At 39.2% G+C, this 26319-nt stretch overlaps 1 protein-coding gene across 2 annotated transcripts in view; it reads right to left on the bottom strand.

Moving 5' to 3' along the window:
- The window catches only part of RASGRF2 (Ras protein specific guanine nucleotide releasing factor 2), a 301469-nt gene extending 281539 nt beyond the window's left edge, over positions 1–19930 (bottom strand). For both annotated transcript variants that reach the window (XM_037801641.1, XM_037801642.1), the window contains exon 1: positions 19099–19930. In XM_037801641.1, the coding sequence (XP_037657569.1) occupies positions 19099–19386 (288 nt within the window). In that variant the 5' untranslated portion in view covers positions 19387–19930. The remainder of the gene's footprint in view (positions 1–19098) is intronic.
- Between the last annotated feature and the right edge of the window lie 6389 nt (positions 19931–26319).

Raw genomic sequence — 26319 nt, 5'->3', positions numbered from 1 at the left:
AGCTGATTGTCCCAGAGCTGGGAAGGTGGAGCAGTGTGAATCAACAAAGCCCCATTCAGCCATGATTTCAGCAGACTGGGAGCCTCCCTACACAGCCCAGCAGCCCAGAACCGCCCTGGGGGGATGGCACTCACCTGTGACATAGCACAGTCATCCCTCAACAGAGGACCAGGGGGTGCACGGCCTGGAAGAGGGACCCACTTGCAAGTCTCAGGAGCCATACGCCAATACCAAGGACTTGTGGTCAGTGGCAGAGACAAACTGTGGCAGGACTGAACTGAAGGATCAGACTACTGCAGCAGCTTTAAATCTCCAGGATCACCAGGGAGATTTGATTGTTAGAGCCACCCCCCCTCCCTGACTGCCCAGAAACACGCCCCATATACAGGGCGGGCAACACCAACTACACACGCAAGCTTGCTACACCAATTGGACCCCACAAGACTCACTCCCCCACTCACCACAAAGGCAAAGCAGGGGAGAACTGGGTTGTGGAGAACAGGTGGCTCGTGGACGCCACCTGCTGGTTAGTTAGAGAAAGTGTACTCCACGAAGCTATAGATCTGATAAATTAGAGATAAGGACTTCAATTGGTCTACAAATCCTAAAAGAACCCTATCAAGTTCAGCAAATGCCAAGAGGCCAAAAACAACAGAAAATTATAAAGCATATGAAAAAACCAGACGATATGGATAACCCAAGCCCAAGCACCCAAATCAAGATATCAGAAGAGACACAGCACCTAGAGCAGCTACTCAAAGAACTAAAGATGAACAATGAGACCATAGCACGGGATACGAAGGATATCAAGAAGACCCTAGAAGAGCATAAAGAAGACATTGCAAGACTAAATAAAAAAATAGATGATCTTATGGAAATTAAAGAAACTATTGACCAAATTAAAAAGATTCTGGACACTCATAGTACAAGACTAGAGGAAGTTGAACAACGAATCAGTGACCTCGAAGATGACAGAATGGAAAATGAAAGCATAAAAGAAAGAATGGGGAAAAAAATTGAAAAAATCAAAACGGACTTCAGGGATATGATAGATAATATAAAACATCCAAATATAAGACTCATTGGTGTTCCAGAAGGGGAACAAAAGTGTAAAGGCCTAGGAAGAGTATTCAAAGAAATTGTTGGGGAAAACTTCCCGAATCTTCTAAACAACATAAATACACAAATCATAAATGCTCAGCGAACTCCAAATAGAATAAATCTAAATAAACCCACTCCGAGACATATTCTGATCACACTGTCAAATACGGAAGAGAAGGAGCAAGTTCTGAAAGCAGCAAGAGAAAAGCAATTCACCACATACAAAGGAAACAGCATAAGACTAAGTAGTGACTACTCAGCAGCCACCATGGAGGCGAGAAGGCAATGGCACGATATATTTAAAATTCTGAGTGAGAAAAATTTCCAACCAAGAATACTTTATCCAGCAAAGCTCTCCTTCAAATTTGAGGGAGAGCTTAAATTTTTCACAGACAAACAAATGCTGAGAGAATTTGCTAACAAGAGTCCTGCCCTACTGGAGATACTAAAGGAAGCCCTACACACAGAGAAACAAAGAAAGGACAGACAGACTTGGAGAAAGGTTCAGTACTAAAGAGATTCGGTATGGGTACAATAAAGGATATTAATAGAGAGAGGGGAAAAATATATATGACAAACATAAACCAAAGGATAAGATGGCTGATTCAAGAAATGCCTTCACGGTTATAACGTTGAATGTAAATGGATTAAACTCCCCAATTAAAAGATATAGATTTGCAGAATGGATCAAAAAAAAAATGAACCATCAATATGTTGCATACAAGAGACTCATCTTAGACACAGGTACACAAAGAAATTGAAAGTGAAAGGATGGAAAAAAAATATTTCATGCAAGCTACAGCCAAAAGAAAGCAGGTATAGTAATATTAATCTCAGATAAAATAGACTTTAAATGCAGCGATGTTTTGAGAGACAAAGGCGGCCACTACATACTAATAAAAGGGGCAATTCAACAAGAAGAAATAACAATCGTAAATGTCTATGCACCCAATCAAGGTGCCACAAAATACATGAGAGAAACACTGGCAAAAATAAAGGAAGCAACTGATGTTTCCACAATAATTGTGGGAGACTTCAACACATCACTCTCTCCTATAGATAGATCAACCAGACAGAAGACCAATAAGGAAACTGAAAACCTAAACAATCTGATAAATGAATTAGATTTAACAGACATATACAGAACATTACATCCCAAATCACCAGGATACACATACTTTTCTAGTGCTCACGGAACTTTCTCCAGAATAGATCATATGCTGGGACATAAAACAAGCCTCAATAACTTTAAAAAGATTGAAATTATTCAAAGCACATTCTCTGACCACAATGGAATACAATTAGAAGTCAATAACCATCAGAGACTTAGAAAATTCACAAATACCTGGAGGTTACACAACACAGTCCTAAACAATCAGTGGGTTAAAGAAGAAATAGCAAGAGAAATTGCTAAATATAAGAGACAAATGAAAATGAGAACACAACATACCAAAACCTATGGGATGCACCAAAAGCAGTGCTGAGGGGGAAATTTATAGCATTAAATGCATATATTAAAAAGGAAGAAAGAGCCAAAATCAAAGAACTAATGGATCAACTGAAGAAGCTAGAAAATGAACAGCAAACCAATCCTAAACCAAGTAGAAGAAAAGAAATAACAAGGATTAAAGCAGAAATAAATGACATAGAGAACAAAAAAACAATAGAGAGGATAAATATCACCAAAAGTTGGTTGTTTGACAAGATCAACAAGATTGACAAGCCCCTAGCTAGACTGACAAAATCAAAAAGACAGAAGACCCATATAAACAAAATAATGAATGAAAAAGGTGACATAACTGCAGATCCTGAAGAAATTAAAAAAAATTATAAGAGGATACTATGAACAACTGTATGGCAACAAACTGGATAATATAGAGGAAATGGACAATTTCCTGGAAACATATGAACAACCTAGACTGACCAGAGAAGAAATAGAAGACCTCAATCAACCCATCACAAGCAAAGAGATCCAATCAGTCATCAAAAATCTTCCCACAAATAAATGCCCAGGGCCAGATGGCTTCACAGGGGAATTCTACCAAACTTTCCAGAAAGAACTGACACCAATCTTACTCAAACTCTTTCAAAACATTGACGAAAATGGAACACTACCTAACTCATTTTATGAAGCTAACATCAATCTCATACCAAAACCAGGCAAAGATGCTACAAAAAAGGAAAACTACCGGCCAATCTCCCTAATGAATATAGATGCAAAAATCCTCAACAAAATACTTGCAAATCGAATCCAAAGACACATTAAAAAAATCATACACCATGACCAAGTGGGGTTCATTCCAGGCATGCAAGGATGGTTCAACATAAGAAAATCAATCAATGTATTACAACACATTAACAAGTCAAAAGGGAAAAATCGATTGATCATCTCAATAGATGCTGAAAAAGCATTTGACAAAATCCAATATCCGTTTTTGATAAAAACACTTGAAAAGGTAGGAATTGAAGGAAACTTCCTCAACATGATACAGAGCATATATGAAAAACCCACAGCCAGCATAGTACTCAATGGTGAGAGACTGAAAGCCTTCCCTCTAAGATCAGGAACAAGACAAGGATGCCCGCTGTCACCACTGTTATTCAACATTGTGCTGGAAGTGCTAGCCAGGGCAATCTGGCAACACAAAGAAATAAAAGGCATCCAAATTGGAAAAGAAGAAGTAAAACTGTCATTGTTTGCAGATGATATGATCTTATATCTGGAAAACCTTGAGAAATCGACGATACAGGCACTAGAGCTAATAAATTTAGCAAAGTAGCGGGATACAAGATTAATGCACATAAGTCAGTAATGTTTCTGTATGCTAGAAATGAACAAATTGAAGAGACACTCAAGAAAAAGATACCATTTTCAATAGCAACTAAAAAAATCAAGTACCTAGGAATAAACTTAACCAAAGATGTAAAAGACCTATACAAAGAAAACTACATAACTCTACTAAAAGAAATAGAAGGGGACCTTAAAAGATGGAAAAATATTCCACGTTCATGGATAGGAAGGCTAAATATCATTAAGATGTCAATTCTACCCAAACTCATCTACAGATTCAATGCAATCCCAATCAAAATTCCAACAACCTACTTTGCAGACTTGGAAAAGCTAGTTAAAAAATTTATTTGGAAAAGGAAGATGCCTCGAATTGCTAAAGACACTCTAAAAAAGAAAAATGAAGTGGGAGGACTTACACTCCCTGACTTTGAAGCTTATTATAAAGCCACAGTTGTCAAAACAGCATGGTACTGGCACAAAGACAGACATATAGATCAATGGAATCAAATTGAGAATTCGGAGATAGACCTTCAGATCCATTACCGACTGATCTTTGATAAGGCCCCGAAAGTCACTGAACTGAGTTACAATGGTCTTTTCAACAAATGGGGCTGGGAGAGTTGGATATCCATATCCAAAAGAATGAAAGAGGACCCCTACCTTACACCCTACACAAAAATTAACTCAAAATGGACTAAAGATCTCAATATAAAAGAAAGTACCATAAAACTCCTAGAAGATAATGTAGGAAAACATCTTCAAGACCTTGTATTAGGCAGCCACTTCCTAGACTTTACACCCAAAGCACAAGCAACAAAAGAAAAAATAGATAAATGGGAACTCCTCAAGCTTAGAAGTTTCTGCACCTCAAAGGAATTTCTCAAAAAGGTAAAGAGGCAGCCAACTCAATGGGAAAAAATTTTTGGAAACCATGTATCTGACAAAAGACTGATATCATGCATATATAAAGAAATCCTACAACTCAAGGACAATAGTACAGACAGCCCAATTATAAAATGGGCAAAAGATATGAAAAGACAGTTCTCTGAAGAGGAAATACAAATGGCCAAGAAACACATGAAAAAATGTTCAGCTTCACTAGCTATTAGAGAGATGCAAGTTAAGACCACAATGAGATACCATCTAACACCGGTTAGAATGGCTGCCATTAAACAAACAGCAAACTACAAATGCTGGAGGGGATGTGGAGAAATTGGAACTCTTATTCATTGTTGGTAGGACTGTATAATGGTTCAGCCACTCTGGAAGTCAGTCTGGCAGTTCCTTAGAAAACTAGATATAGAGTTACCATTCGATCCAGCGATTGCACTTCTCGGTATATACCCAGAAGATCGGAAAGCAGTGACACGAACAGGTATCCGCACGCCAACGTTCATAGCAGCATTATTCACAATTGCCAAGAGATGGAAACAACCCAAATGTCCTTCAACAGATGAGTGGATAAATAAAATGTGGTATATACACACGATGGAATACTACACAGCAGTAAGAAGGAACGATCTCGTGAAACATATGACAACATGGATGAACCTTGAAGACATAATGCTGAGCGAAATAAGCCAGGCACAAAAAGAGAAATATTATATGCTACCACTAATGTGAACTCTGAAAAATGTAAAACAAATGGTTTATAATGTAGAATGTAGGGGAACTAGCAATAGAGAGCAATTAAGGAGGGGGGAACAATAATCCAAGAAGAACAGATAAGCTATTTAATGTTCTGGGGATGCCCAGGAATGACTATGGTCTGTTAATTTCTGATGGATATAGTAGAAACAAGTTCACAGAAATGTTGCTATATTAGGTAACTTTCTTAGGGTAAAGTAGGAACATGTTGGAAGTAAAGCAGTTATTTTAGGTTAGTTGTCTTTTTCTTACTCCCTTGTTATGGTCTCTTTGAAATGTTCTTTTATTGTATGTTTTTTTTTGTTTTTGTTTTTTTTAATTTTTTTTTTTCATACAGTTGATTAAAAAAAAAAAAAACAAGGAAAAAAATATGTAGAGCCCCCTTGAGGAGCCTGTGGAGAATGCAGGGGTATTGGCCTACCCCACCTCGATGGTTGCTAACATGACCACAGACATAGGGGACTGGTGGTTTGATGGGTTGAGCCCTCTACCATAGGTTTTACCCTTGGGAAGACGGTTGCTGCAAAGGAGAGGCTAGGCCTCCCTATAATTGTGCCTAAGAGCCTCCTCCCGAATGCCTCTTTGTTGCTCAGATGTGGTCCTCTCTCTCTAGCTAAGCCAACTTGAAAGGTGAAATCACTGCCCTCCCCCCTACGTGGGATCAGACACCCAGGGGAGTGAATCTCCCTGGCAATGTGGAATATGACTCTCGGGGAGGAATGTAGACCTGGCATCGTGGGACGGAGAACATCTTCTTGACCAAAAGGGGGATGTGAAAGGAAATGAAATAAGCTTCAGTGGCAGAGAGTTTCCAAAAGGAGCCAAGAGGTCACTCTGGTGGGCACTCTTACGCACAATTTAGACAACCCTTTATAGGTTCTAAAGAATTGAGATAGCTGGTGGTGGATACCTGAAATTATCAAACTACAACCCAGAACCCATGAATCTCGAAGACAGTTGTATAAAAATGGAGCTTATGAGGGGTGACAATGGGATTGGGAAAGCCATAAGGACCACACTCCACTTTGTCTAGTTTATGGATGGATAAGTAGAAAAATAGGGGAAGGAAACAAACAAACAGACAAAGGTACCCAGTGTTCTTTTTTACTTCAACTGCTCTTTTTCACTTTAATTATTATTCTTGTTATTTTTGTGTGTGTGCTAATGAAGATGTCAGGGATTGATTTTGGTGACAAATGTACAACTATGTAATGGTACTGTGAACAATCGAATGTACGATTTGTTTTGTATGATTGCGTGGTATGTGAATATATCTCAATAAAATGACAATTAAAAAAAGATTAAATGAGATAATATGTGTAACATGCTTGGCTCAGTACTAGCACAAAAGTAGCATTCAATAAAGAGTAGCTCTTATAATTGTGTAACACAAAACAATGTCCATAAAAACTAACAATTTAGAATACTAAACAAAATAGTTTAATTTTATTTTGTTTTACTTTCTAAGAAGAAAGAGCTGACTTATGCCTACAGAAAGATAAAACTATCAAACTATCAAAAGCAAAGCTTAAACTAAACACACTGTATAAGGGAAAAAAAATGGGATTCACATCTCTATGTTTTCAAAATATACACCTCACCTTGCAGTAGTAGTGTAGAGATTAACATCTGTAAAAATTTTGACCACATGATATTTTTAATTTGTTCAAAAATAGAATATTCAAAGATACTCACAATTAAATTGATAAAATAAAGAACATTTATGATTTGACTTCTTAGAAGTCTATCATTACTGAACTAGAAGTAATTACAAATAAGTTTCCAGGAAAAAACCAGAGAACTTTGAAAAGAGTTTCACACATTTTTGGATTCACTATTGAAACTCTTTGTTAAGCGGTAACAGCCAGGTAGCTTGTTACAGACATGCCTACCACTTGCTTGCCCCACACACACACACCCCTAAACACACACACACACACACACACACACACACACAGCCAAGAACAATTTTAAAAAAGCAAGAGACAATACAAAAATAACTGCTTGAAAGCATCAGTGAGCTAACAAGACAGCCAGGAATTGAAGAGCAAAGATCCCTGAGAGAAAGGAGTAAACTAGTGAGTTTGACATTCTGTGAAGCTTTTCCCTTTAAGGCATCTTCCAACTTATAAGTGGTACAGAGCCAGAAGCTAAGAAGCAAAGCAGAAAGCAGCAGCTAAGAGGCTGGGAGCCAGCACTGAGCTTTTGGCAGTCTCATGGGGCTGGAAGACCAAGGAGGAGGGGTTGGGAAAACATTCCAGAATTCGTTAGAACCCCAGAAAGGAAGACTTTAGCAGTCAGAGAAAACTGGAAATAGACATGCTCTCACAAAACCTGAAATCTAGGTTTGAAACAGTTCAATCCCAAAATAGATTAAGATAATATCCTCCACACTGAATGCCTACAAAAAAGCAAAAGTAAATCTTCTGTGAAAGAAAATAACCTCATCCAGATCCTCAAATTATCTCTGTGATTTTTTCCTGCATGTTATCCAGCATTCAATAAAAAATACAAGGCATGCAGATGGGATCAAATAATCTTTTGAAAAGCAACTGTCAGCTTGCTGCTGAGTTCTTATCAAAACTAAATGTCTGACTATTCGCCTGAAATTCTCTTATTAAGGGGGGACAACTCAGACTCAAGAACTGACAAGGTGGGAAGGGCCAAAATCTTGCTTGTTAATAGAAATGGTATATTCAAGAATGTGACTGGGCTGGCCTCAGTGGCATCTCAGCTTTACATTAAAAAATGGCAGGTCTCCTCTAGGGGAAACTTGAATCCCCACTCCACTACCTGAATCAAAGCTACTGGCTCAAAGGGGCCCTCAATTCACAGAGTCTCTAATTTTCTGGGCCTGCTTCACCAATGGTTAGGCTGTCCATTGGGCTACTGTGGCTACTAAGCCTCAGTGACAGCTACGCAACACCAAAAATGGATGTAGTTAGCTCAGTGCAGATCTCAGACTTTTGGGCTGTGGCCGATCGCCTAGCTGTTGAGCCCACCACTTGGAAAACTACTTATTAAAAACCAGCATACTAAAGATCCCTTTTTGGGAAACAAACCTAGTAACAAATCATGGCTGCTAGTTGGACTGTCTGGGAGAGTCACGTAGATACCTATGAAAAGGGCCAGTTCTCTGATGGGACCAGTTGGAATTAAGCTGGTGATCCTGGCTGACTCCGTTTCTAGGGCAGAGGCTACCACTGTATGGCAGACCTGTGACTCCTGCCAAAAACTGACCCGTTTGTCTCACGATGAAGAAGGCCACATTGCAAAGGGAGCTACCCATCCCTGGTCTTGGCAGATTGGCTACACCAGACCGTCAATCCCCTCTCCAGGCTATCACTGCTGCCTCACCATTGACTGACAATTTTTACTGTTCAGCTATCTGCAGCCACATCATTGTGATCCTTGGAACTAATCCATGTGATCGACAATGGACTGATAATCTGACTCTCTCTCCCTCATCCCTTCCTGGTCCATATACCACTGAAGGAAGCTACCCTCGCAGCCACAATCAAGATGAAAGGGGTGGGGTGGAGCGGGTGGTTATTAGGGCATCCATATAATAGGGCATTGTATAGGCCTATTTTGAAACTTTAGGATTCCATCCTGACTACTCCTGTAACCGAGAAGTTAGGACTTAAAGACTGATTATGATTACTGAATCATTATATAGATATTCCTTTTTACTTTCTGGTATATTAGAGTAGACAGAGGGAAATACCTGAAGCCTGAATTGTAATCCAGCTGACTTGATCTCTGATAATGATTGCATAGCCTTTATCTTGTACCCTTGTGATTGTAAAAACCTTGTGACTAACTTTCACTTATACCCATTTATCCAGTTTTTCAACTTCAAAGTCTTATGGTCACTAAAGACAGCCCCTAATGTTTATTAATGAAGGGTCCCGGGTCAGCCCAGAACTAACCCACCACAAGACCAAAGTTATCTTGATAACCAAAGCTGGATCTAACCAAAATGGGCCTGCCTGACATGCGCGGTAGCTTAGACTTTAACCTACAAGTCACCTATACCTCACTGTAATACTAAAAATCATACCCATCATCATATTAAGGATGCCATTTTCTTACATACGTTCTGTGACTAAGCATGTAATCAATCTGCACATGCTCAATAATTAGATCACCTCTAATTACATAATTTGGGGCCACTGTACTTATTATCCTAAAACCTGCCCATCTTTTGATGCTTTAAAACTATCAGAATTATTGCAGTTCAGGAGACAGATTTTGGACCGACAGGCCATCGGCTCTCCTGCTTCATGCCTAGCAATGAAACTCTTTGTCTGTTTGAAACCCCTGTGTCTCAGGAATTGGTCTTTTGAGCACATGAGGCGAGAGAATCCACCGCCTGGTCTGGTAACATTCCCGGGCATGATGCATTTTCTTTCCCTAACTGCACCCAGAGGGTAGCCTGGCTGAAAGGCTGAAAACTCAATTCTGGTTAAGTTTTATAAAAGTTCCCTTCTTCCTCTTGCAGTTGACTGTTCCAGATGGGAGATCTGGGTATGGCTAGAGAATGATGGGAAAAAGGTGAAGTTATAGGCCGTTGTTAAGGGGCTCCCAGTTTTGTGAAGGTGGAGGAAGAACGACCGGAAACTGGGAAGGAAACACCTTAGACCCTGGGAGGTATGGGGGTGGGGGTGGGGCATTCATGACTTATTGTCTTTCAGAACTACCCCTGGAGCCTTCCTCCAAAAGGAAAACACCTGGTGTAGTGATCTCAAATTACTGCATGCATATTCTACTTAACTCACCGCTGGGTCATCTGTCTTCCACCTGATTGCTTTGAACAGTTTAATTTTGAACAGTTGAGCTTCAGAGCAGCAGGAGATGGCCTGACCTCCTGCACTTTCCACACAAAACACTTCTGGAAGATGTCCCCATCCCCATCCCATTTTTTCCATTGGCAGAAAATTCCCATAAGGAAAAAGATAGATAATTTGTACTACATTAACATTTGAAACTTCTGTTCATCAAAAGGTACCTTTAAGAAAGCAAAAGGCAAGCCAAAGTTGAGGGAAAATATTTGAAACATATATAAATGACCAAGGGCTCCTATCTAAGATATATATTAGGATAAACAACATGAAATTCTAATATTCAACTATTTTTGACATACAAAAATGGAGAAGTGGCAATTCATATGGTTCAACCTAATACTATTAAAAAAAAAAAAACCTACTGCAAATCACTAAGACAAGACAATTCATTAATAAGTGGGCAAAAGGTTGTTTAGGTACTTAAAAAAACAGGACAACCAAATGCTAAACACTTGGAAAGGTGCTCAACCTCATTATTTATCAGGGAAAAACAAATTAAAACAAAATGAGAACTACCACACACCCATTAGAATGCCTAAAACAATTGATAATACCAAGTGTTGGCAAGGATGTGAGCAACTGTAATTCATTACCCTGCTGGTGGGAGCATAAATTGGTATACTGTTTTGGAAAACTGGCAGTAATTATTAAAGTTGAGCATATGTATACCATGAACTCTTTCATACCTGAGTATTACAGTGTTTTTGTCTGGCCCCAAAATACAAGCTGGGCCAATCAAATTCTCTGTCACAAAAATGTGAGACTGAAGATACCAAATGAATAAGAGATGCTGCAGGGAAGAAGAGGACCACGATACCAAGTCAGTACCATGAAGGGCTTGGCCATCTGAAGCTGAAGAAACATTAGCTAAGAGGAAGCAGAAGCTGTGAGGAAGCAAAAACGCACACACATGCCGAAATACAAGTGAGCTAGTAGCAACACCCAAAGAATAGCTGAGTCAGGACAAAGGCTGTGGAACACTACTCACCTTATATAGTCTTAAAATACTCCCTTCCCCACCCCACTATCTACCACACAAACGTTATGTAAGACAACTCGAGTTACTATCTCTCTCTTGCAATCAGACATCTAGAGCAATCAATCATATGACAGAAACCAACTAAACCTAAAAAAAAAAAAGTTTAGCACTACTTGAAAAAAGCAAACTATATACTTGATTAATGAAGCCTCAGCAATTGCCTTAAAATTGATTTCGAAAGATGGATGAAAAAATTTGTTGATGGATGATACCCTCACTGTTGCAAAACTGTGCAAAATACTGAGAAGAAACATTAATGGCATCAGAGGAGGAAGCACTCCTTCTTGGCTCTAAACAAGATCACTGCCCAGCTGGAAGACTTTGGTAAATGGAGTTCCATAAAGATAAAAAACACCCCTCCCTCAGTAAGAGAACCACCAATAATTTAAACTCCCCCTAGAGTGGGATCAAATCATGAAAGTACCTTTTCACCATGATCATGTTAAATTGATTTCAAATTTTCATTTCTTTAGGATTTAACATGCTGAAGTTTATTTAAAAGCCATTTCTACCCCCTTTATGTCTTCACCACTGCTGTCATGAGTTTTTTTCTTATTAAAATGGCATCAAAGAAAAAAAAAGATGACTAACATTTTAATAACATACATTGTAACAGAAACATGTTACAAACTAACTCCTTCCAAGATAGTTCTTCGTAGAGTTGCATCTAATACAGCCTTAAGTGCCAAACAAGTGCTGTATCAAAAAAAAAAAAAAAGAAAGAAAGAAAGAAAAGAAAAGAAAAAAATCTACCTTAATTACAAGTGAAATAATATGATATCGATGTCTGGGACTTACTTTAAAATATTCTAGCAAAATAAACAAAAGTGTGCAAGGAAGGAATCAGATATAAAAAATGGCATAAAGTTGAAGATGGCTGAAGTTTAGTGACGGGTAGATTCAGGGTGTTCCTGAACGATTTATATTGTGTGTTAGATTAAAAGTATTTTTTTAGAAGGAAGGAAGAAAAAACTCCCTAAGTGAGCCTATTAATGCAAACTAAAAGAAGAAAATCAGACAAGAATTATGTTAGAAAGGGAGTAATACAATTGCTAGATGATAAATGTGCAGACCCTTCAGCATGTACCATTCTGTGCTAAGAGCTGGGTGTGGATTATTCTCTGAGTCTCACAACAACCCAATGAAGGGGGTACTGTCATTATCCCCACCGTACAGGCTTAGAAAGGGAAACTGCTCAAGAGCATATACCTGGTAAGTAGTGGGGCTGACATTGAACCCCACACAGTCTAACTCCTCTACTGAACCATATATAATCCTACCACCTGACCTGGAAACTAATATTCACCGATTTAGAGGAAAGCAAATTCACACTGGAGACGAGTGACCTCCTATTACTATGATTCACTGACATTATCTCATCCTGACTTCTTTCATAGTGAGTTTTGATGTAATAATGAGCCTTAGACCAGGTACCACCTCCCCACTCCCACATTCCCAACCCCAGGAAACTGCTCGCTTTCAAATAGTCCTTCTCCCCACAGGGCTAACCCCACTGTTTACATTAGTCATACAAATAGAATGGGCTCATAAGTCAAGTTCAGGAAATGAATCAGGCATGTTCTAAACTAAATCAGACAGTGACACAATAAAACATTTCAGGGAACCTGAAAATAGTGTAAAGTACCACTAATCAGAGTTCTGCAGATCCCAGCAGTTTTGGCCATCATAGGTCTTCTGCAATGTCACATTGGTAAGTACGGGAAGTGCTGATAAAAGAAATTGTGGGCTACATTTTTAAAAATAAAGCACTGAAGGGTCAATAGATTTTATTCCTAAGTAGAGCTCATTTTGCACTGTTTTTTTGTAACATCATTTTATTTGTATATTCTCAGATCTTACAGGAATTCTGACTTGCATTAACTTACTCTACTCTGATGCTGTAAATCATCCCCCAACCTTCTGTCTCATTCCTTCCTTTGAGGATCAAAAGAAGATCTTCCTTTTTCCTAAAAGCATATTTGGTGCATTTTTCATTCACTGTGAGGAATTTTAGGAAAATGATATTGAATTCTTAATTTCTTGTTGAACTGTAAAGTTTCCAAGTGCCAGGAAAAAGGAAAACTGTGAGAACACATTCTTTAAAAAAAAAAAACCATCACTCTGGGCTTTCTTCTAGATATAAACAGAATCATATTTGAATTCCTCAGGCAAAAATGCTAAAATATAGCTTTTGGTAGAGCCAAATTAATGAGTCTATAACTTCTCAACCTGTTAAAATTTGAAAGTTACAGCAATGGAAGTGTAATGAATAACTTTGGAATAATGGTTAATTTTTAGACTCATTGCCAAATGTTATAAAATAGCCAAACATTTGCCACAGTGCTATACTGATACATAACAAACATCATTTCTTGTTTCATTTAAATATTAAGTAAGATTTTACTATTTATAGTCTTGAACTAAGGTAAACTTATCTCAGATATGAATTTTTGCTGTGAGTAGTTTAACAGAATCATTACACATCTTTAGTCCTGACAACACTCCACCAACTGCAGACATACTGGATTTAAATTCATGTTTTAGAATATTAATGATACAAATAAAAATCTATAAACTTCAACGTATATAACTGCATAAGAAATGTTAAATATTCAATAGTAGAGTAACAGACAACTTACCATACAAGCATATTCCTTTTTTCTAAGAGGAACAGGCATTAAAAAACAAGGCTACTTTAATGTAACAATTAGGATTAAGACTTGAATAAATCCATAGTTTTGTCAAGCTGATTTATGCCACTGCAAAACAATCTTAAAGAATAAGTTTTCCTATTCCACAAATTATATTGACTGCAGCATATGTATATGTAATGTTGAAAAATGTAGACAAAAAACTTCAATACTACAATTTGATCAAACAGACAATAATGTCAACAATTGTTTTAACAAACTCTTAACACTTGCTTGCTAAAACCAGAAACTTTTGTTACTATGTACACTTTAGGACTTAATCCTCAGGCAATGAAAGGAAAATATCTTTATTTTTTATTGCCATAAGAAGGGAAAATTATGCCTATCTCACTATAAATACTCCCATTTAATAGTCCATTTAGCTGCCCCTTATTAAAACCCATGGAAAAATATACAACATAATAAAAGTGTATTTTTATGTACATCTGTCACATCAAAGGTGGATTTCTCTATGTTGAATTCTTAATGACAAGTACAATAATCTAAGTAGTAAGGTGTAATGTAGCCAAAATTACAATAACTAAATTTTGCTCCTTCATGAGATTTTTTTCTCCATTTCATTTTAAATGGAAAAACGATTATAAACTTCAAGTAATAAGTAATTTCTACCCTTCAAATTATAGATTAAAACTTTTAATAGGATTTAGCACACCTTTTTATTCCATTTTCCCTGTATTTATCCTCCATAAACAAAGATTTAAAAGAAAATATTGAGTTGATTGTTATACATCAATTAAACATGAACAGGAATGAGAATCCACCACCCACAATCCTCCACAAAAATTTCAAGGCTTCATGCCTTGAAATCATTTAATTCAATAAAATGATTAAATTCTTGTTTGTGGTCAAATTAAAGGGGCTAAAATGACTGACTAGTATGAGGTGACAAGGAGAAATCACAACCTTTAACCCCTTTAAAATTACTGACGTTTAATTCTGCACATATATGGCAAGTATCTTCTACTTCAAACCTCTAGAGCTAAGGAGATATTTTCCACCAAAACAACTGAAATCAAATTGAATAAAACACTTAATCTTACCAGGAAAATAAGAATGAAGATGGCTTTGTTGTTTTACATCTCTCTTGCTAGCAGGTAAGACAGATACAGCTACTTAAATAGACCAGACTAATAAGGATGTGTTCTTTCGCCATTAATGCAAATACTTTTAAAGGTCCTCTGCTGAAGTAAATGGATATCATGTAAAATTATTCGTTTAAAAACAAATCCAATTTTTCTTTGAAAATGTAATTGTCTGCAATTGTATTTCTCAAGAATTGCAACCGTCCTTTAAATAGCATTTAAAGAGAACTAGGAATAAACAAAACACAGTGATTCACACATTACACTCCCAACCCCCATCCCACCCAGATTTGCTATTTCTTGAAGTTCAGCAGATTCAAATAATGTCTGCTTGGTAAGGAGGCTCTTCGAAATTATTTATTCTTCATATTTGGAGTTGAAACTTGGATCATCTTCCTAGAACTCTTTGAGCCTCAGTGGTAGCGCAGACAAAAATGAACAATATAAAACCCAACTCCAAGAGCTGCAGTGAGTTTCAAATAAGATGAGATAATGTAGGATAACACTGCAAACAGAGCCAGACACATGGAAGGTACTTCTAAATGCAAGTTCCCTTTCTCCTGAAATACCTTCACCTGGAATAAAAGGTAAATTTTTCATTTTCTACAAATGGAGCTTTTCTAGAAAGAGGTGCACCCAGACACATTTTTGAGAAAAGGAACAGCTTCACTTTAAAAAAGAAGAAGGATTTTAAACCGAAGTCACTTTGATTGTATCACTGTTACACCCCCTAGGAAGTAGCCACTGTAACTAGGAGGGCCTAGCAATCTCGAAGGGCTTACCGAAGTGAAATCGTGGAACACAATGAAAAAGATGGAGCAAACGTTCCTTCAGCCTAGGCATATTTGAATGGCGGAACACATTGCTTTTTCCTGCTTAACTGGAAGCAATTCAAGATAGCTAAAGTGCTAAAAAATTTTTAAAAAATTTCATGGTTTGAACCAACTTATTTTTTTTTTCTCTTGTCAACCGTCAACCAACTTATTTTGAATTATTTAACTCAAGAAAAGCTATAGGGATTATTTTCTTCTTTTTACTTACCTAGAAACACAATTAATTAGAACAAAAATTTTTGAAGGAGAAACAGAATTTAAGGCAAGAATTTCATCAACTTGCTTAACTGTAAATGGCACAAAGGGCTGTGGCCCTCCAATGTGAAAAAGAATGTCTCTGCCTGAGGTGATGATGGTTATGATGGGTTTGCACAACTGCTGACCTAACTTATTTATCAGAATATCCACTTCAGTCATCTGCTTGTCTTTAGCTTCTCAATACATATTACAGAGACTGGCAATCTTTAAATCTTGTGAAATTTTCACATCTTCTACACAGCAAACAGTTCTCACTCTTACAACCTTAGAACAGATGATGCAATAATTGGAAGACAACTTGGAAATCATCTTCGCCAAATCCTTAATTTCTGTATATTAGGAAGCAGAGTTTCAAATTATTAAAATATTTCCTGCTGAAACTTGGCTGAGCAGAACCAACTGACGCTTGCTTTATGCTGTGGCAATGCCCTAACCTTCACTCTGTTTACGGGGTTGACGAAGATAGTTATTCGGACAACTCTCTAAAGCATACCAGGAAAAACACACCTTGAGATGGTCCCTGCTATGGCCTCGCATCCACCCTCAACCTCCTCCTGGTCATGTTGAAGGTCTATGCATCTCACAACGTAAGACGATGGGAGCACATCGACAACACAAACTAACTGAAAGGGAGCCAACTACACAAACTGTAGACTTAAGGAAAAGTGTTTTTGCTTTGTTTCTTATCTTCTCAGTTCCCTCTTACCTCTTCAAGAATATCCAGACAGGCAGTGACAGAGAAATCATCAGTTGGCTAAGCTAAGCCAAGTCACAGAAGCATGCCTAACACAAGACAGAATTTGGGAGGTTTTCCAAGCCAACTCCTAATCCATTTCAGGTTGTTTGTTTCTCTTATGTCTTAGTTTCATCTGCAAACACCAAAGGTTCTAATTCCCAACTTCTTAGGGGTATACAAAATGATTGTGAAATAGTCATAACTTGTACAATCATAAAGAGAAAAAAATTTCTCTGCAGCCTAAGTAAGATACCTGCTTAGGGCTTCCATTAGAAAGCAATATTAAAGTCAAACTATTTAGAAGTTGCATTTCTTTATTAAGCTGTAATTTAAATAAAACTGTTCTGAGGATGAGAGTCCAGATATTTTCCAAGTGGAAACGTGTTGGTTTCCATATAATGTTGACAAGATAAAGCCCCGACATAAGATGTAATAGATAAGTAACAACTACCTGACCCTAGCTCAAAAAAAAAAAAAAAAAATTATTCCATGATACTAGTATATATATGAAGAGAATAAATAGTTTGGAATTAAGTCAATGGTATATATTCAGGGTAATTTAAAGTACTGTATTTTATTTTAGACATAATAACACTTAAAACCCTATTTGTTTGGCTCCTGTGGGGTCTTGGAACACATGACTTTAAAAAATCCCATCACAAAAGAGAAAAAACTGAGAACCTAAAGAAACTCTCTATTTGTTTCTCCCTCCAATTTAAATTCTAAAATTCATGACTTGAAATCTGCTTATATTTCTAGTATCTAAATCTACAAAGTTGGAAATCAGTTTTTTAAATACCCTCAATGTGCCCTCAAAAACCAAAGGAAATATTTTAAAATTCAGACTTACTAGATTCAAACATGCTTAATCAGTTAAATGTCTTAATGGTTTACAGTGAAACCAACGCGAAAAAATCAAACTTCTGGGTGATCTTGCCATCAACTCTTCTTAATTTTACACATTGTTTTATGAGCCCCCAAGGGGCAGACAGGCATCTTATTCATCCTTCAACCACTAGCACCTCTCACCCATGATTTGCAGTAGATGTCTGACTTGCAAGGAAAATTAGGCTGCAAAATATTTTTATGCAACAGCAAGGACAGCCTCTTTTTTTTTCAAGTGGAGATCTAGAAGCAAAGTGAAAACATTTAGGTGCATAATGCTGGTCTGTCTGCTTTAACTTTAATAATCATATGGTGATTTAGGGGGGAAAAAAGCGCATTTTGCAGGAATGGGGGAGGGTGGGGACTAAACCTGGAGGGTTATTTTTCCTCTGAGAGTGAGCACCAGCAAAACTAATAAAATTGTGACCCAGAATAAAAGGGTCGCATTCATTTTCAAAGCATTCATTTTAAAGTACACAGAAGCATTCTTTAAAATGCTCACATTTTTAAACATAGCAAAAATGTGGCTACCAAATATTAATCCTGGGGAATATGAATACACATTTACCTTCATAATTAGACCCAGCAGGTCAAATGTTAGCAAGGTAAACTGACATAAACCACAAAGACTGAAAGGACTGTAAAGAACCAACAGCAAGTGCTTGTGTGTCTTCGCACACAAGAGCCCCACGTGTTCCTGCACAGCCAGCGTTCAAACATCGGCAGGCAATGAAACGTACATATACCAGTCGAGAAAGGGAGAAACCAAAGTTTTTCAAATAAGTTAGTTCGTCTTGCCCATCTAAATCCAACAGGTGTCAACACACGTCACCACACAAAATCCTTCCAAGGAAGGTCTAGAGAAGCAATGGATGGTTAGCAGTGAAGCTCAAACGACCCGACTTCTATCAGGGTGGAGAAGCAAAGCTGAGCTGCTATTAGGCCGATCACACCTGGCGGGGGTCAGGAGACAAGGATGGGGATGGGGAGAACCCCTGTTTGATGGGGAGACAAGTGGAAGTGTCCTGGTACTGAGGACGAAGGAAACCTCGAATCTCGGAGTATGATCCCTCCCTGCGCTCGGTGGAGCCTCCCAGCCCCCGGGGTTAGAAGAGCAAGCGAGGGCTGCGGCTAGTGACAGAGACCCAGGAGGGAAGCCACACGGTACCTGCTTGTCCAACGCGTCCCGAGTGCCGCCCGGCCCAGTACCGGTCCTAGGTGGTGTGGGCGCCCGCTCGCAGCTGCAGCCCTCCAGGAGGTACATGCCCGCCGGCCGGCCGCTCTGCTCACCCTCGAAGTAGAAGAGCACATTCTGGTAAAGGGCGAACCACTTCTCGTGCCAGCGGCTCGCCTCCGCCGCTTTCTTGCTTAGGAAGCCGCGCTTGGTGCCCTCCTTGCGCGCCAGGAAGGCTAGGTACAAGGCGTGCCCCTCGTTGTAGCGTACGCTCTTCTGCATGGTGAGGGCGCGGGGCGCGCTCCGGTGGCTGCCCGCTTCACCCCTGCCTCGCGTGCATGCCGGTCCCGCTCCCCGAGGGCACGCCGGGTCCCGTCCGGGCTGGGGAAAGGACTTCCTCTTTCGCGACTGGGTGCGCAGCGCACCCCGCCGGCCTCCCGCGCGCAGAGCCGCTAAGGTCCAAGGGGCGTCGGGCTGGGGCCGGGGCACGTTCTCGGCCCCGACCGCCGCTCTCCGGGCTCAGCCAAACCACCGGAGCTCCTGACGCCGGGGTGGAAAGTGACCCGGCCGCCGCTTCACCAAAAGTTGCGGGAGCCGAGTCTCAGAAGCGGGCTGGAGAGGCGCGACGCAAGGCAACCGGCGGAGGACTGTCCTCGGGCAATTTGCTCCAAGAGACAGAAGGTAAACGTCACGTGGGAGATCAGCTGTAATCGGCTTGGAAACGGATTTAAAGGGCAAAGTCGGCGCGGTGGCGGCAGCGGCGCAGCCCGCTCACCCCGGCGCGCCTCCCTCCTGCCGCCCGCTCGGGCTGGGCGGCCGCCTCTGCTCCCGCGCGGGGATGGGGCTGGTAAGAGGGAGGTTGACGCGTGTGGCGGCAGTACACACACGCGCACTCGCGCAGAATGCGCACAGATGCACAGATAAGCACACTCGCACACAACTCCAACACACATATACACACAAATACATTAACACAAATTCATACACAATATATTCGCACAAATACACGATATGCACTCAGACACACAGAAATTAACACAAATACACACAATGTGCACATTCATACACACCCAAATACATTCACACAAATATATACAACATGCACCGAAAAATAATTTTATGCACACAAATACCACAGGTACACTCATACGCACACAAATGCATTAGTACAAATACACACACAACACACACTCATACCAACACCCAAACTCACACACACAACTTACACACATGCACACATTTACTCTCAACACATAACCATACATATATTCACACACACTGATATGTATGGTCATTCATACACGCAACACAAATCCATACTCATGTAAACACGGAATACACACTCTTACACATACAATCATACTTTCACATTCAGTCACATAACAGTTAAATACTAAGCATACACAAACACACATGCACACACATACACATTCACACACAGAGATGAAGGCACACATTTGCCCAAAATACATGCTAATACACACTCATACACAAACACACATACAAATACATATTCACACACACACACACACCCCTCCACAAACCTACTCACAATACACACACTCACACACCATATCCATACACTCGCACATATCCACGAATACATTTCCATGGCAGTGGGTGGAGTTACGAGGTGGCTTTGCATAAGGGACAGCTTGGCTTTTCAGTGTATACCGGTACTTTAGTATTTAAAACAGGCTAGGAGTGTTAATAAGAGTGACCCTTCTGTTTCCAGGAAAGCAGCAGGAGCTTTCAGCTCCCTCTCAATGTCCTTGATTTCACGGGATCAAGATAAAAGAAACTAAATTGTAAGCAAGGAGTTTTCAACCTGGAGAAAATACTCAGAGGAGACTTTGCAGCCTGGACAGAATCCATCCCCGGGAGCCATGCTGTAATAAAGTGCTTACCAGATTCCCTTCCTGGGACTGGACTTCATTTGATTAACAAATTTCGCAGGTACAACCAGAAAGCTAAGACCCCTGCTATAAAACATAAATGGAAAAGAAATGATGTACCAGAGGCTGCCAGAGAAAGCTAGTAAAAATTTCCACAGAGTGCTATATACATTTTTTATTCTCCTTAATCACTTATCATAAAAATGATTTGCCATAAAGTATTTATTATAAAAAGGAAAAAATATTTTTTTTAAAAAAAGGCTTTTCTGGGCCGTGAATCTACAATACATCTCGCTTGTATTGCTGGTTATGTATTCATAAATTGTTAACTTTGGAGTTCTGTATGGTTTTGCAGAATATTTTAATTCTTCATTCAGGAGCTAAGATTTTTTTTTATCTTAAAAAAAACTTTCACTCTTAAATAATAAAAACCAGGGAAATTGCCATTTTGAAATTACAGCATGTGAACAATGGTCATTTCTCTTTACATATTTAAATATCTAAAGTGCAGTGCTGTGCTAATTTGGTTTAACCCAGCTGGGAACTTGCATTGTTCTTTCCAGAAGATGTAAGTATTGAGACAATAAGTAAATGTGGACAACATTTTAAGCCAAATTCTACATGCAGAAGAGATGACAATTGCCTCAGGCAGCCTTTAATTTCCTTGTCCGTGGTTCAGTCCCAGCTATGAGAACCACAAGCAAACTTGACATCTGTCTAGCTGATGAGCTCCATTTCTGAGTGGAAACTATTAAGGGTGTGTATTCAGTGCAAATACAATTTCATGATGAGTAGTCGAACCTTCAAACCACTTGTGTTAAGATGTGAAAGGTTCTTTTCCCCAATAAGCAATGTCTGTGGTGTGAAGGCTAATTTCAGTGCTGATATCCTCTTTTGATTTCACCTGTACAAAGCATTTTTCTTAATCTCTTGTCCAGAGTCATTTCCTACCACATAAGTGGGATGGCCATTATATCCCCCACCACCAACCCCACTACAACAGTGAGAGAAAGGAGCTCGTGGTTTCCTCCGAAATTTGGTCCCTGACTGTTGTGGGTACTAATTATGGAAATTCAACTCAACAACTCTGTTGATTAGCTCTTTATAGCCCCAACACTCTGTTTAGGTGATGCAGAGGATATAAAGAAAAGACCTTGACTTTGCTCCTGCTGGACTCAGAAGTCTATTAAGAACAGAATTTAATGTTTAGGTGCTAATTCTCAGCAGACTGTCTGCTTCTCAAAGGCAGGGGCTGCCTCCTTCATCCCTGCAGTACCCAGTACCACAGCTTATATGCAGTAGGCACACAAGTGATTATTAAAAATTTTCTAATTTAATTTAATTTGGACTTTGGTTGTTAGAGAGGACACAGACATTTGCAAGTATTAGATCCTTCTGCAAGACTGTGAGAGATGGAAGCGACCAGAAATCCCTGGATGATTTTGAGAAGCTATTTCCAGTGAGTGTGGGATCTGCATCTGTGGGCCTTTGGCCTCCTTCCTTTATATGGAAATGGGCTCCCTGGAATGGTGCCATCCCGAAACACAGAGGGCCAGAGGTTATGTAAATGAGGATGCTTTTTCCCAGCTGATCAAACAGGTTGGCAAAAGAGACCTGTTCCAAGTGGTGGGAACAAGCTCTTCTATGATATCATTGTTTTGCCTTCTACGGAGTCTTCCCTGAAAAGGCCAGCTGAAGTTTTTTGAGGGCAGCAAAGCATTTTTCACTCATATCAGTGAAAGTAGCCTCTTTGCCCTTTTCCAGACAAGTTAAGGAAAAAAAAAAAAAAAAAAAAAGCAAGAGCTGCTGTATCTGTAAACCTCATTACTATTGTAGAGGGAGCCAATAGCCACATAATTCAACTAAAAAATGAAGGAAAGAAGGAAGGGAGGGAGGGAAGGAGAGAAGTAGAAGAGAGAGAAGGAGGAAGTGAGCAAAGGAAGGAGGGAAGAGAAATTTTATCTGAGTTGTCCAAAGCCACTAATGTTGGTGGGGAGTGGTGGGCAGTGGGGAGAGAGCTTGTGGAGCGAGGGGCTGATTCCCCATGTGTATAACCTAAGCTACACCTTTCTCAAAATCTCGAACTCATGTCTTATCTCTCAGACACAGAAGATAGGTTCTAAATGCTTTCCTTTCCACAAACTTCGTTTATTAATAGGATTGGAATGTGCTGTAGGAGTTTCTGCAGTGCCTTCTCCCTCTAGTTTCTAGGATTTAGATATGCCTGGGCTCAGGGTCCTTGGGGAAGCCAAGGTATTACCAAGATCCTTTCCTTGGCCTAACAGAAGATCTTGCTGGGAACTGTCATTTTTATGACTTGTAGATGTAGAAGCCAGTAATTTTAGTAACAGGCACACTAAGATTCCAGTATGTTTCTAAAGAACACAATGTTATCATACTGATTTCTGTATTTTCTTGCATTGTTTCTGCATTGTTAATAAACCCAGCTTCTCTCCCTACCATGTAGAATCTAAAAGGATTATCCTTTTCTCCTTTTGACTATTTGTTTTTAACCAAAGGGAATTTCTCATTTACCAAATACTACATACATAATGCTAGGCTGTATTACCTGGAGCTAATAAAATTCTCCCATTTACCTGGTATCTTCAGACAGTATGACGATTCACCTTATTTATTGTTCTAAATGGCCAGGACTTGCCCTTTAAGCACCAAAGCTATGAGCCAAGCACCCCTACCTTCTGAAAAGTGAAGCTAATTTCACATGGTTTGGTTTCTTTGTTTTGTTTTGTTTTTATTTTTTATGATTTAAGGTCACTATTCTATACACTGTGTCTAGGAGCTTTATCCGGGTATTGTTAGCCTATACTCTTCTGATTAACCTAGAAAAACGTACACTTTCTGGGAGATAGATTAGGGAAGTCTCTCCCTTCTCATAGCCTGAGAAACCTGAACCTGATAAGGGAGTGGCTTGTTTATTTGAATAAAAGGCATCCCCCACTCTGGATAAATGCAACTCTCTGTGGGGAGCCCATGTGGTCACCAGCCTGCACAAATGACATGCTGGCCGGCACTGTAGACCTCCCTCTAAATGGCCACAAAGTGCCACGCTTTCTGAACTCCTGTATATGTTCCACAAATACAATTCCTTCCTTCACCCTTTCTCCACCCCAACCTTCTAATTCTGATCTCTTACTCGTTTGGAGACTAGACTACCAAGCTTATAAGAACTTTGTGAAATATACATATGAATTTATTAAACATAAAAATGAGAGAAAGTTGAAGAGTCCTCCAGATAGTAAAGTGTGTGATCTGGCAACGACATTATGGCATTTATTGGTGACTTCCTTTTGGGATCTCAGCTGTGCTCTGAGACTGTAATGTCTGACTATGTAGATATAAGCATCCATATTATATCCAGTAGTGGAAATTATATAAGCATCCATATTATATCCAGTAGTGGAAATTATATATTTATTACTTTTATACTTGTTCAGTGTCAAAACAAAACAAAACAAAAAAAAATGAGCAGGTAGAGACATTGAAATTAATTATACTGTGTTAAAAACAATGACAATCTGCCAATAACTATTGCCCCTCTTACCAATACTGCTTTCTTTCAATGTGTGCAATAAGAACATTCTTGAGAAATTTTACCTTTTTGCCAAAGTATATACATGACAGAATCTGCAGTACAGAGTAGTCTCCAGTTTTCATATCAAATAGATGTATAGAAATTTTGAGATTATATTTTCTCTTGACATGAAATAATCAAAAATGCCAAAGTTATTTCTATTCCAAGATGTTCCATACAGTGATATTTATAATGGCAAAAACTTGGAAAAACCCTCAATGTTCAATATTGTGGGAATGATTAAGTGAGTTCTGATATGCAAGGAATTCTTAATGATCCAAGGAAATACTCATGATCTAGTAGTAAGTAAAAAAATGGATTAAAAGAACATGGTATTTTCTGGGGTACATAACAATTCCAAACCAGCACAGATGTCTTCTCTTCTTTGTATACACCTCCATCCAATGGTTTTAAATAACTCTCTCCACCCTGATTCTCCCCTGATCTGTGGACTTATATAACTGCCTACTCAACATCTCCTCTTGGCTGTCTAGTAGGCATCTCAAACACAACATGTTTAAAATTAAACTTTCCCACAAAAGACTATTCTTCCCAGTTTTTCTCATCTCAGTAGTTGGCAATTCCACCTTGCATTTCTATATCCAAAGACTTGGAGTCAACTGTGAGTCCTTTCATTCTCTCACACCCCAGTCAGCTGAACTTTCAAAGCATATCCTGAATCTAACCACTTCTCACCACTCCCTTGCTACCTCCCTGATCCACCATATCATGTCTCACCTGGACCACCAGTGAGGTCTCCAAACCATCTCCCTGCTTTCACTCTTACTCTCCTGTCTATGCCCAATTCAGCAGCCAGTGTGAACCTTTAAAACACAAATCACAGTTGTGCATTTTCTCTGCTCAACTTCTTCCAGCATTTTCCTAGAATACTTAGAATAAAATCCAAACTTGGTGCCATGACCTTACAAGCCTGCCTGTGGCTGCCTCTTCACCCTCACTACATACCACTTTCCTCTCTTAAGCATGCCTAGGCCTTTTTTTTTGAATGCAATTTTATTGAGATATATTCACATACAAGATACTCATCCAAAGTATTCTATTTTTCACAGTGCCATCATGTAGTTGCACATTCATCACCACAATTTTTGATCATTTTCATTTCTCCAAAAAAAAAAATAAGAATAAAAATAAAAAAGAACACCCAAAACATCCCAAAACCTTTATCTCCCCTATTATTTATTTTTTTGTCCTTTTTTTTTCTCACTCATCTGTCCATTCACTAGATAAAGGGAGTGTCGGTCACAGGTTTTGACAATTACACAGTCACACCGTAAAAGCTGATTTAGACATCCCTCTAAATCATCTTCAAGAATCAAGGCTCCTGGATTACAGTTCAACAGTTTCAGGTATTTCCTTCTAGCTATTCTAATACATTAATATCTAAAAAGGGATATCTATAAAATGCTTAAGAATAACCTCCAGAATGACCTCTCAACTCCATTTGAAATCTCTCACCCAGTGAAACTTTATTTTGTTTCATTTCTCTTCCCCCTTTTTGTCAGGAAGGCTTTCTCAATCTCACGATGCCGGGTCCAGGCTCAACCCTGGGAGTCATGTCCCACGTAGTGGGGAGATGCCTCGGCCTTTATACTTGATATATCCTCATCCTGAAATCTGTCCCTCTTGCCCTCTACCATGTAATCATGTGGCTGGCTTCTTACTTCACTCAGGTCCTCTTCAAAGGTTACTTCCTCAGAGAGACCTACC

The sequence above is a fragment of the Choloepus didactylus genome, chromosome 13 (assembly GCF_015220235.1).
Source record: "Choloepus didactylus isolate mChoDid1 chromosome 13, mChoDid1.pri, whole genome shotgun sequence".
In the NCBI taxonomy this organism is placed as follows: Eukaryota; Metazoa; Chordata; class Mammalia; order Pilosa; family Megalonychidae; genus Choloepus; species Choloepus didactylus.
Note: the sequence above shows the minus strand (reverse complement) of the source record. Positions and strands in the feature narration are given on the sequence as shown.